General features: G+C 25.6%; 1 protein-coding gene across 1 annotated transcript; it reads right to left on the bottom strand.

The window, feature by feature from the left end:
* Positions 1–2,150: 2,150 nt before the first annotated feature.
* On the bottom strand, positions 2,151–6,787 carry Bm10741 (Uncharacterized protein; the record flags this gene model as incomplete). The annotated part of the gene is made up of 10 exons (XM_043082762.1): positions 2,151–2,286; positions 2,817–2,956; positions 3,340–3,513; positions 3,673–3,729; positions 3,823–3,937; positions 4,470–4,541; positions 4,864–4,946; positions 5,243–5,316; positions 5,448–5,584; positions 6,678–6,787. 10 exons carry the CDS (start codon positions 6,785–6,787, stop codon positions 2,151–2,153), a joined length of 1,098 nt encoding a protein of 365 aa, XP_042938696.1.
* Between the last annotated feature and the right edge of the window lie 6,979 nt (positions 6,788–13,766).

The following is a 13,766-nucleotide window of genomic DNA, read 5'->3' as shown; positions in this document are numbered from 1 at the left end:
TTGTAAAAATTAATAAGTCTGATCGAATTTTTCACAGTCAAATCCCAAATTTGGAAACTATCCCCAAATTTGTTTTATGTACTTTTTGCACCATCTGCTTTATTGAAAAGAAGTTTTTTGAAATTCCACAGGATTTCATTATTGGAAGTTATGCTACGAATATTGAAAGTAAACAATGGCCTATTGTTTCCATCCCTAATTGTTATTATAGATTTGAAATTAATTCTTTGAAAATGTCAGTGTCACTGTTATTGTCATTGTCATTGTCATTGTCATTGTCATTGTCATTGTCACTATCACTGTCATTGTCATTGTCACTGTCACTATCACTGTCATTGTCATTGTCATTGTCATTGTCATTGTCATTGTCACTATCACTATCACTGTCATTGTCATTGTCATTGTCACTGTCACTATCACTGTCATTGTCATTGTCACTATCACTATCACTATCACTGTCATTGTCATTGTCATTGTCATTGTCATTGTCATTGTCATTGTCATTGTCACTATCACTATCACTGTCATTGTCATTGTCATTGTCATTGTCATTGTCATTGTCATTGTCACTATCACTGTCATTGTCATTGTCATTGTCATTGTCATTGTCATTGTCACTATCACTGTCATTGTCATTGTCATTGTCATTGTCATTGTCATTGTCACTATCACTGTCATTGTCATTGTCATTGTCATTGTCATTGTCATTGTCACTATCACTATCACTGTCATTGTCATTGTCATTGTCACTGTCACTATCACTGTCATTGTCATTGTCACTGTCACTATCACTATCATTGTCACTGTCATTGTCATTATCATTATCATTATCACTATGTTTGGAAATAAAATAAAATTTTGCTGTGTGCATTAACTCACTTTTGTATACTATTTGTAACGTAAAGGAAAAAAAAAGATTAAAAAAGGACCTCAAATTGCAAATTACTTTTGTATTTTGTCAATAAATCGCAGAAAGTGCAAAGCAAAATGAATAATAATTCCTGAAGAAAAGTGATAATAAAAATTGTTAGTATTGAAATGGTAGAAGAGTTAATTGTAATTTTTCATTAAAATGACAGAAAGTTAAATAACTAAAAATACAAAATTCACATTAATATAAAGTTAAAAAAAAAAAATGAAATTACTTATATTCAATAAAAAAAAAAGAAAAAAAGGAAAATTTAATAAATTTTTTAGGCAGATGAAACAGAATGAAAATGAAAAGGGAAAAAATATCACAGAAGAAGAAATGATAGCTTAATTTTTTTGCTTTTTCTTTTTTTTAAAGGTTTTATTTTCAAATAAAAAATTCAAACAATTAGTTTTTTTGTTTTAAAAAATAAAAATTTTTCTTTTCCAATGATAATTGTAATAAGAAAAAGAAACAAAACCTATTGACACATTTAGATAGCAGGAAATGATAATATGACACAAATAAATGATAATATATTTGTCTTTTCTTTCAATGAAATTAATAATTGAAAAAAACGATCAAAGCGAAAGTCAACCAACGATTAGTTCAAATGCTTTAATGAGCAACAAAAATTGATTGATTGATTCATTGATCGATTGACTGATTGATTGATTGATTGATTAGAAATAGAATGAAAGTTAATTGTTCACATTGAAAAAAAAAATGATAGTAATTAAATAGGAAAAAATTCCATTAGAAATGAAAAAAAAAACGAAAGAAAAGGAAAGTTATACAATGCAATCATATTGAAAATACCACAACGAAAATATTTTTCATTTGGTATTTTCAATATTTTCTTGTGATAGTCAAAAGACAAAAGCAAAATTCATGCTCCTATTGAACTAATTAACAAACGAAACTATCATCGAGCCATGCTAATTAATCAAATCCGTTAAGATTAAATTTGATCTGATAAAAAAATTTTTTCTAACATAGCTTCTTTATCCTATTATACTTTTACCTATCACATTAACTGATTACTATTTTATCAAGTTAGCTTATCACATATCACATAACAGAATGATAGAATTGAAAATGTTCAACCAAAAAAATCAGAAAAAAAAGAACGGAAACGTTACTTTCTCTAGAAAACCATACCCACTCCTTTTTACTAAATAACAACAAAATGCATCATAGATCAGTGATTAGCTTATCAGTGTCTGTCTGCTGAGTGCTACTACAAGATGATAAGCCTATCTCTGTACACATCATACCACATACCGCCAACGAATCCGGCCTTCCATCTCCTCGTCGTATCAGCCGGCTTACCGCGCGGTGATCCGCGTCGCACCGACGTTTGCATCAAACACAAACTAAAATTTTCCGGTTTTTTTTTTTTTTTTTCATTGCTGCACAGAATTCAAACTTATTATGAATAAAGCTGAGGAGATGTTTACGATAAACTTTCTGTTATCACTGCTTAATTAATTACTTATTTAATAAAATTAGCTATCGAAAGCTAACAAACGGTTAATGAATCGAATCCGCTAACGTAGCTAAGAAACCAAGGATATGTTATGACCACAGCTAATGCTATAGTAGTATAAAGTCAAAAATATTTTCAATATGTAATAGTCCATCGTATATAGAAGCCAAAACTCATTGAAAAGCTTCGGGTTAAGGGTCAATTGATATCTTTAATTTGCGTGAACCATTCTGAATTTACCAAATGTTGTTATATTTTACCAAATTTTGTTATATTTTAAAATATCTAAACCAATAGGCCATAAGCATTTAGCAGAATAAGTAAATACGACTGTCAGAGTAAGTAAGCAAGGCTATCAGAGTAAGTAAGTAAGGTTATCAGAGTAAGTAAGTAAGTAAGGTTATGTTAGGGCCTTACCCGACTGTCATTAGAAGACAAAGCAAGGCACATATGATAAATACAATCATTGCCCAGTCCGGTATATGACTTCGAGCACGTGGCAACGTATATTCTTGAGAGAGCGTTGCCTCAAATCGATCCAACAGATTTTCTGTCACCTATCAATTTAAAATTCAAATTTTTTGATTTTTTTTTTTTTTGAAAAGTTCATATCAAAAGATATTTTTCTTTTTATAGTATTTCTTTATGAAATAATTTAAAAGTATTACTATTAGTAATTTTCTATTCAATTTTCTTCCTCTTTCTAAGTGCTTTATACTTTAGTTTCGTTTTTACAAGGTGAAAAGTGAAATTTATTGAGAAAAGTAATCATTAAACCAGAAAATATTGAAGTAAAAAATAAATATAATTAATGTCCTTTGCATGAATCATCAATCTTTTCAAATTCTTTTATTTTTATCTTTTTGTTTTTTTTTTTTAAATTTTAATATTGACAATATTATGTGATTAAAGAAAATTAAAAGAGTGAAGAGATATTTACCACTTTTAAGGAATAGCCATTTTCAAAATTTATATTTTCTGCTTCAATAATTTCTTGCAATGGATCGAAGTAATGTTGTCGTTGTTGCTGATTCATCGAGAGGTCATTATTTGGCAGTGAATGGAAGGGGTCAATCTTTTCTCGAACCAATGAACCGTATGATGCAAAAATATACTACAAAAAATATGACAGCACGAACAATAATATTTTCATTTTTCCTATATCATATGAGAATTTCTCGTTTTTCAAATTTTACTTACAAATTGCTTACATTTTGTCGAAAATTTGTACAACAGATATATCCATTCTTAAAGTCGTTTTCCGGAAACTCACCGGTGTTTGCTGTGCTGTTCCGGATGCTAAATACGATAATGTGCTCCTACGCATAAGCTGCAAAATGATTATTTAAAATGGAACTTAGAACTTACTTGAAGGAATGTTTACAAAATATTCAACGATCAAAAGGAATTACTTATTATTCACCTGATTTGGCCTTTTAAGTAAGATAAAAAACAGAATGTCCTCGTCACATTCACCCATTAACCAACGTTCACGTAATAAACGTGCAAAATTTTTACCGTAATTTATTATCGATTCTCTAAAAAAAAAAAAAAAAATAGATTTTTTTTAAAAATAAATTTCAAAAAATTTTATTTATAAAAATAAAAGAGAAAAAAAATTTTGTTTATAAAAAAAATAATTTTTTTTAAAAATGAAATTTTCAAAAAAACGAAAATTTTATTTATAAAATAAAAGAGAACAGCAAAAAAAAAAATTCTTTTAAGCTTTTTTTTTTTATTTTTTGAAGAAATTCTTTATCAAATTTTTTGTTTAATTGAAAATGTTTAGATTACATTTTTTCAACTTACAAAATTTAATTTTTCTTTTTTTTTTTTTCATTTTTATTTTCGAAATAGTTTCTTTGCTTGCTACTATTATCATAGTTAAATATTTTTAATCATTGAAATGTCTTTTGAATTTTAGAAATTAAATGTAGAAAAGTGAATCAATCTAAAAGTTTTCAATTCCATTTGTCTCTGTTCAGTGATATTATTATTTAGAATATTTGAGAGGAATAAATAACTGGAATGAAATTTGAATTAATTGGAAATAAATTTAATGTTTAGAACCTTGTCGAATCCATTAATGTATAACTTTTCTTGTAACTCAACAATGTTTTATTGGTTGGACAAAATTCACGACTGCAAATATGTTAATTTGAAAAAAGTGATGAAAAGTAACGATGGGAAGAATTTAGGGAAGAAAGAAGCAAAACGATTTATTTTCTTTAGCTAACAAATTTCATCCAAATTTATTTCAATTTCTAAATTATTATTTAAATATATCATACAAAACTTCCAAACAAAATTCTTAATTATTTGTCATTCTAACGTAAATAATTGTCCCAAATGTATTTGTAAAAAAGTAAAAATTCACAATGGCAATGGCCAATTTAAAAAAAAAAAGAAAGAATTATTGAATGAAGAAAAACTTCAAAAGACATTTAAACATAATTTGAAATACCTGTACAGGTGTGAAACACCAGATTCCACTGGAAACATTCGCCTTAAAAATGCAAAGCCAAATCGGAACCAACATGGCTTTTCCTATCAATTACTTGTCTCTTTCATATTTTATCATTCAATTTTTCAATATATTTTAATTCCTTTTGAAGTAAACATTTTAAGTTATTCAGACATTTTATAATTTATATCAAAAACAAAGTAATAATTTTGTAAAAATGCTGCAAGAAGAGTCACTGATCATTTTTGATTATTCAATTAATTGCTTCATTTATTATTAAAATATAAATATTCAATAAATTGCTTACTTATTGCTTACCGAATACCTTTAGCAGTTAAAAATAAACAAATTTGGTTTAAATTGAATAAATAAAACATACCTGATCAGATGCACAAATACAAGATTTGTTTTTACGATTGTATATACTGTCGAGTTTGTTTTTGATAACTTCTACTGTAAATTTAAAAAAAAAAAATTTAAGTTTAGGTGATTTATAAGAGAAATCAATTTGACCAATTAATCAATTAAATCAAAGATTCTTTAATAAATACAAAAATTATTTCCATAATTCAGAAGCTACTCACTTTCTGACATGCTAATCACCTTATCAGGGTCACATACTCGAACACTTTTCCTCAAATTTGCATCATCGATGCCACAATGAATTGTATCCGACAGTAACGGATAGGCACACGGTGTAATTGATAATAATCTTTCTGCGCTAAAATTAAATTTAAAATTTAATTTCGGTGCGTTGAAATTAAATTTTAAAAAAGTGAATTTGCATTTGTATAATAATGTAATATTTTAATTTCTAAAAAACAAGAAAATTATCAACGATATTTTGCAGTTTGCTGGAAAAGATGGACAATGCGTGGATATTTGCATTTCGAATTGATTTTAAATTCTATTAAAAAATAAATTATTCAACTGAGCAAATAATCAATGCTTTACTATGCCAAATAAGCAAATAAACTCAGAAAATGTAAAAGGCATTGTTTAATATATGGCCATTCATTGATAAAGAAAGAACTCACTGATAAAGGAAGAGCTCACTGATAAAGGAAGAGCTCACTGATAAAGAAAGAACTCACTGATAAAGAAAGAGCTCACTGATAAAGGAAGAGTTCACTGATAAAAGAAGAAATAACTGACAAAGAAAGAGCTCACTGATAAAGGAAGAACTCACTGATAAAGGAAGAGCTCACTGATAAAGGAAGAGTTCACTGATAAAAGAAGAAATAACTGACAAAGAAAGAGCTCACTGATAAAGGAAGAACTCACTGATAAAGGAAGAGCTCACTGATAAAGGAAGAGTTCACTGATAAAAGAAGAAATAACTGACAAAGAAAGAGCTCACTGATAAAGGAAGAACTCACTGATAAAGGAAGAGCTCACTGATAAAGGAAGAGTTCACTGATAAAAGAAGAAATAACTGACAAAGAAAGAGCTCACTGATAAAGGAAGAACTCACTGATAAAGGAAGAGCTCACTGATAAAGGAAGAGTTCACTGATAAAAGAAGAAATAACTGACAAAGAAAGAGCTCACTGATAAAGGAAGAAAATACAAAGTAATCAGTTTCGATAAGCTTACAAATATTTCATTATAACGGCAATTATTTAAATGAAAATGAATGTGTTAAATGATAATACATTATTTCATATTTTGATATTTTCCAATATTGTTTGTGCAAATATTTAAATACTAAAAATCGCTAAGAAATAAAAAGCTGAAAAGTATTTGTTGCCAAATTGCAAATAGAATTCAAATTAATTTTGCTACTTAAAAAAATCTAAAAAATGTCGCACTTACCATAAGGTTTGGATGATTGCGCTTGCAGTACTAATTAAAAATACAAAATGAGCCAAATGATTGCTTTTGTCGCACTTCGAAATATTTGATACATTCGATTGGTAGTACATTCTCCGCCGTAAAATCCATTAAATCAAAATTTTCATCGTCTAACGACTTTCAACTAAACGATGCTTTTTGAATTGAATGTTCATCGATTTGAATTTTTCCGGAATTATTTTCCTGAAAAAAAAAAAAAATGTGTAGTTTTATTCAATGTTGTACCTCCGCAGAGAATAAAATGCTGTCAGTTTATTAAACTTTTCTTTTCAATTAATCGTTTCCTATTAAACTGTCATCCAATTAGGACACTATTAATTGTATGTTATGATCAAGTCATTTTCAAAATTATCAAAATATTCATAAAATACACAGAATGATGTAAATTTTATGAATTAGAAAAAAATTTAATTTGTGGAACAATTTTGGAAATCGATAATTGCACAGTTCAATATTATACACTTCTGTGTATATTTCTATTTTAAAATTTAAAATGCCATTAAGTAATAATTTTTATTTCTTACTGATAAAACACAAAATGTATTTATAATCCGCCAAGTATGCTAAAGAAAACTTTGAACATATTAATTAAATTTTTTGCATTTATATTATTTGTATAATTAATTATTGATTAAAATGGAATGAAACTTTGTTGTTTTTTTGTTTCATTTTTTTTTTTGTAAATTCAACTTTATCCATATTTTATTTTCACTCATTTTCTTGCTTCTCATTTTGTTGTATTCAAATCTTTTTTAAATGGGAATATTTTTTAAGAAAAAAAAATTTAGCTATAAATATTGTCGGAAATAAAATTACTGTAAATAAATGAGAACTTTTCTAAAGAAAATTTTCAACAATTAAATTTGTAGTATTTGATCAATTTGATCAAATTTTTTTCTTTTTGGTTCCATATTTAATCATTTCATTCAAATTTCTTTTTTTTTTTTTGCAACAATTAAATTTGAAAAGGGAAAATAAATTTTGCAAATACAAATTTAATTTATTAGTAAATTAGATTTATGTTATTGCTTAAAAAATAATTATGTGCTAGTAAATATCGCATAACGAAACTGAAATTATTACGCACTTAAATATTAGATCAAATTAGCTGTCAAATTGTTTTCCTTTTTAATTTTTATTTTCATCCTTATATGATAGAAAATATTTAATTAATTGATTAATTGGAAATAAAAAAAAAAAAAAAACGAACATAAAAAGAAAATAAAAATGAAAAAATTGCTTCCATTTATTTCACAATTATTTAATGAAAAATAATTGAGTGAAAACAGAAATGAAAAAGTTTCAATATTCAAAATATTAGCTTTTTTTTTTTTCAAATAATTCATTTTATTGAGAAAAGAAAACGTTGAAATGAAAATTTCAGAAAATCAAAATTCTCCTAAAAGTGGCAAAATGAGCGGAAAAGTTGTTCGAGAATGAAAACGAAAGTTTGATGACAAAATCACATTAGAATTGATTTGTCACTCTGTCATCTTTTGAATACTGAAATTGGCCATTTTAACTAAAGTAATAATTAACAAAATTTACTTTTCTCAACTAATTATTTATTTAATTTATTGAATTTAGATGTACAAAATGCGTAAAAAAAAAGCTTTTTCTTTTTGTTTTAAAATAATCAAAAGAAAAAAAAAATAGTTCGAAATTAAAAAACAAACAAAGACAACAAACAAATTCAAATTTTGTAAAAGAAAAAATGGAAGTGAACTATTTTATAGCAATCTTTTAATGTGTATTATTGAGAATTTTAGTAATTTAAGGAGAGAGAGAGAGAGAGAGAGAGAGAGAGAGAGAGAGAGAGAGACTATAAACAATTAAGCGATATGAATAAGTTTGTAAATAGCAAATTTGAGAAGCACTTCATTCACTTAACAATGAATAACAAATAAAACTTTTATTGTTAATTCTCGAATCTTTTTATCCTTTTTTCCTCTCTTCGAGACTTTAGCAAATAATTAGCTCCAAAACTTTCCATCTTTTTTTTATTTCAAACAAAATTAATGGAAATGGTTGCAGAGAAAAGAAATTTCTATCGAATAAAAGAAGAAAAGAAATTGAGAGCAAAACTAAAATTTAATCTCTCATATATTTATGACTTACAAATGGTATTATCTTGATACTAAATCTTATTTATTTATATTCCTTCCATGTAAACAAATCCAATTTGATTGTTTTACATTACTTTTAAGAGTACGTCACACGTGACTCTCTCTTATCTTTGTTTTACGAGTATTACGAGTATTATTTACGTCAAATTAGTAATGAATTTGAATTTATTCATCTCAACAAAAAATATTTGTTTCATCCTTAACTATAAAATAAATCGAACTTTTCAAAAGTTTGACGTTGAAATAAGAAAAAAAAAAAAGTATTTTCTAATTCTAGACAAAGAAGAAGAAAAAAAGCTGATAAGAAAAATTAAAGAGAAAAAGCTAAAGAAAATGTGCAAGCGACAACTGCGCATTTTTTTTTTTTTTGGAAATTTTTCAAAATTTAATCTATTTATAAATGTATAATTAATTTCATCGATAATTAAAATCCATCAATTAAAATTCCATTTATGGCAAAGATTTCTATTTCGATTATCAATTAACAAATGTATGCATAAAATTGATTGCCACCTAATTCACTTACAATAATCTCAAATGCTTAGTGATAAGAATGATTCAATGAAATGCTTAGTGATAAGAATGATTCAATGAAATGCTTAGTGATAAGAATGATTCAATGAAATGCTTAGTGATAAGAATGATTCAATCAAATGCTTACTGATAAGAATGATTCAATCAAATGCTTACTGATAAGAATGATTCAATCAAATGCTTACTGATAAGAATGATTCAATCAAATGCTTACTGATAAGAATGATTCAATCATAAATGAATGAATGAAATGTCAAATAAATTGCAATTATTCCATGAATTTATCATTATTAGTGTTAGTGTTATGTTATCAGTTTTAACAAATATCGTTGAAATTGTTTATCTACAGGAAAAGGAAAAGAAAAAGAGAGAGAGAGAGTACATAGAGCATAGAAAGAAAAAGAAAAGGAATAATTGAGATTAAATTAAAGATTGAAAAAAGAATTAGTAAATAAAACGGAGATGCTTCTTCTTTTTTTTTTAAATCGAAACTTAGAAAGCTAATATTATTAAGAAAGAGAGAGAGAAAGAAAAGGAAGAGAAAAGAAGAGAGAGACAGGAAGAGAGTATCAAAAGTGAGAGACGGAGGAAAAGAAGTTGAGATAGATGAAGTGTGTGTGTGTACAGACAGATAGAGATGATAGATAAAAAGGAGAGGGTGAGAATACATAGAATTGTATCCTTTGGGAAGGAATTTTTTATGAAAATTATTTTTCATTTGAAAAGAGTTTTCATTGGGAGAAGAAATAGAATTGGTGGGTAGAGGCCTAGCAAGGAGAAAAAAGAGCCTGAAGGCTCCCTGCATTTTATACTTTGCCAGGGTCTGGCCACCGGTCTCCATGCCAAGGACATGTCATCAATCCCTGGCCAACTTCTCCTTTTTTTCTTTTCCTCTCTCTCTCGCATACAAAAACACACATTCAGTCCCCTAATAACCACTAATTATCCATTTTCCTTTTCTTTTTATTCTTTTATTCCCTTTTTCCTTCTTTCTTCCTTCGTTTTTCACATGTTTAAAAGACACATACACACATACACACATGCACACATACACACATACACACATACACACATGCACACATACACACATACACACATGCACACATACATACAATTCAATTTTTTAATGAGATGAAAAAGAATGGAAAATTTTCAATAAATGCCAACAAACAACCCTTTTTCAATTTGCTTTAAAATCCGACTGTAAAAGATTTAATTATCAAATCTGATCGATTGATCAGTTCGTTTAAACTGATCGAATGAACTGATCAATCGATAAGCCCTTTCATATTAATCCAACTTAGCCCTACAAACACAATATTAAACAGTAAATTCATTTAATGCTAAAAGCAAAATGCAAAATAAAACGAAATTTAAATTAAACACAATGATTAAAAGGCAGAATAACGTAACTCTGAAAGTAAAATGTAAAGTAAAAGTAAAGACCTGAAATGACCTGAAATTCATTTAATCAGCCAGATGTCCAAATTGGGGTATTCACATTTTATTAGCTCTCAAAGTGAATTGAAATTTTGATTAAATCTCATGAAAGACTGGAATTTTTTAGCAAATAGAACAAAAGTCTAATAAATGTTTCCGTTTATGTATGATTAATAAAATTTAAATAATTTCAAACATTAATTAAAACCTTTGAAACGAATGCTAATAACTCATCCAATTTGTGTTAAAATTGAAGAAAAAAAAAGACAAAAATTGGATAACTTTTATTACTTTGATGGAAATAATAATGTGTGAGTAATTCAAATCATAGATTTCAATATAATTTGTTAAATTTATCTATCATTTTCAGTTATTATAAAACAAATATTCTTTGTTAATTAAAATGATAGCATTATGTTTTAGATAAAATAAGCTTTGATGAAGTAATTAGCTTTTAGTTAGAATTGTTTCACTCATTAATTTGCACATTTATTTGCAAAACAAACTATAATTATAATAATTTGTTAATATTTGTTTGCCTTTCTAATTTTAAACTTTCAAAAAAGCATTTTTATATTTATTTTTCTATTCAAAAACTTTCGTCGTTTGATTAAATCTGCAAAACAGAAGGGTAAACTTTAATTAAAAGATAAATTAATGCAATAAAATAAATAAATAAATGATACGTTTGTAAAATATATGTTTGTATAAACTTTTATGCAAATAATTAATTATTAAAAGATTAGTTAGCTCAAAAAATGATTGTTAAAATGTTTAGAAATACTAAAATAAACAATCACAAAAGAAATAGCTGTATATAATATGATTTATAAAGTTACAAATCATTTTAAAATATGTCTAAAATTCGAATTTAATTCTTTGCTGATTGCTTTAAGGTTTGAAATTTTGTTTTATTGACAAATATAGGAAAAGAAATAAAAGGATTTAATTTCAAGTTGATTAAAAATTTAAATTGTAACAAAATTAATTGACAAAGCGATTTTTTAGGAATTCGATTAATTTAATTAAGTTCGATGATAAGTTAGGAATTAAGTATAATCTTATGCAAATTAAAATTTTTTTAATAATCATAGTATAAGTAAATCAAATGAAAATTTTGCACAATTTTTTGTTTGTAATTGAATTTGCTGAAATTTAAATTTTTAATAAACAACTGGAAAAGTGAGTAAAAAGAGTGGAAAGGAAGGAAAACAAAATAGTTACTCCCAAATGGTTATACTTAATAAAATATATTTGGGAGGGATATTTCAGAGAGGCAAAAAAAAGAAAGAAAAAATTGAAAGCAACGAATTTAAGAAATAACTAGCAAATAATGCTAGGAAGAAGAGATTCTCGACTTTTAGAAGAAGAGATGAAATATGATTCTCGACTTTATTTAATAGCCTTGAAAAAGCAAAAATTGTTGTGGAAAAATATTTTTTTAACTTTATTCGTTGACATTTTATACACTAATTTTAGTCAAATATTTCAACGCTAAGAAAAGTTTTTGATTAAAAAAACTTTTATTAACAAAGATTCTTTGATTATCAGAAATAAACAATGAAATTATGAAATTTTTTTAAAAAAAAACTTAAATTGCTTAAGAATACTCATAGACATAAAATTATGATAGTTTACAGAAAAAGAAAATCGAATTTTTTTTTTACAAAAATAAATTTCTTATTTTTTTCATTGTTTGCTTTGATTATTGCCGAAGTTTACAGACATAATTAATCAAGCAGTGACGATTTTTAAGTTATTTATTTAATTTAGCTAATCTTATCAAAATCGCGTTTCTGACTATTTATGATAATTTCAATTCCATTTATTAATTTTTGGTTAAATATTTATGAAAAAATTAATAGCTTGATCTCAAAAAAAAAGAAACTTTTTGTATCAAATTTTTTACATTTCTAAAATAATTGATAATAATAATAATAATAATAAATAATATATAATAGTAATTGTTGATAAAAACAATTAATAGTAACAATAATAAATAATAGCAAAGAATAATAATAAATTATATTTTATTTTATTTTATAGCATTTGCAGATTTACATATGAATGAAAATTTAAAAAGAAAAAGAATGATTTCTTCAGTAAATATTTCATTTTGTGTTTTTGATTCTTAAAGAAGCGAAATTTGTTGTTATAAAAAGCATACAAATTGCTGTGCAAATAAAGGTGCAAAATTTGTTGTTATAAAAAGCATACAAATTGCTGTGCAAATAAAGGTGCAAAATTTGTTGTTATAAAAAGTATACAAATTGCTGTGCAAATAAAGGTGCAAAATTTGTTGTTATAAAAAGTGTACAAATTGCTGTGCAAATAAAGGTGCAAAATTTGTTGTTATAAAAAGTATACAAATTGCTGTGCAAATAAAGGTGCAAAATTAAATTTGATCCTTTCATTGCCTTTTTTTTCTTTCTTTTTTGCAAATTTAAAATCATTGAGGCATAATGGAATTAACTTCCTTTAAAGTATTAAAATGTTTCATTTAAATTTTTCCTTATCGATAATAATAATAATAATAATAAAATCAATTCTTTAAAGTATTTTTTCTCTTTTTTCAATTCTAATCATTGCAAAACTTTTTTCTTTCTCTTTTTTTTCTCTCAAAAAGTATAACGGAAGGAATTAAAAGATTCGAAAAAAAAAAAAGGAAAAAATGCTAAACGATTTCTTTCAAAATTTTTATTTTATTTTTTTTCAAATTTATAATCAATCATGCATGATGCAATTTACTTCCTCTAAATGTGTTGCAACAAAAAATTAAAAAATAAAAATCATTAAAAAATGTTACATATGAGCAAAATAATCACAATTTACTGTATTTTACAATTTTTGTAAAAAAAAAATTTTATTTCAAAAAAATATTTCAAATATTTCAAAAAAAAAAAAATATTTCACAATTTTTTGTGAGAAAAAAAAGGTAAAAAAATAATTT

The sequence above is a fragment of the Brugia malayi genome (assembly GCF_000002995.4).
Source record: "Brugia malayi strain FR3 genome assembly, contig: Bm_008, whole genome shotgun sequence".
Lineage (NCBI taxonomy): Eukaryota > Metazoa > Nematoda > Chromadorea > Rhabditida > Onchocercidae > Brugia > Brugia malayi.
The sequence above is the reverse complement of the archived record's forward strand: the minus strand, read 5'-3'. Positions and strand labels throughout refer to the sequence as shown.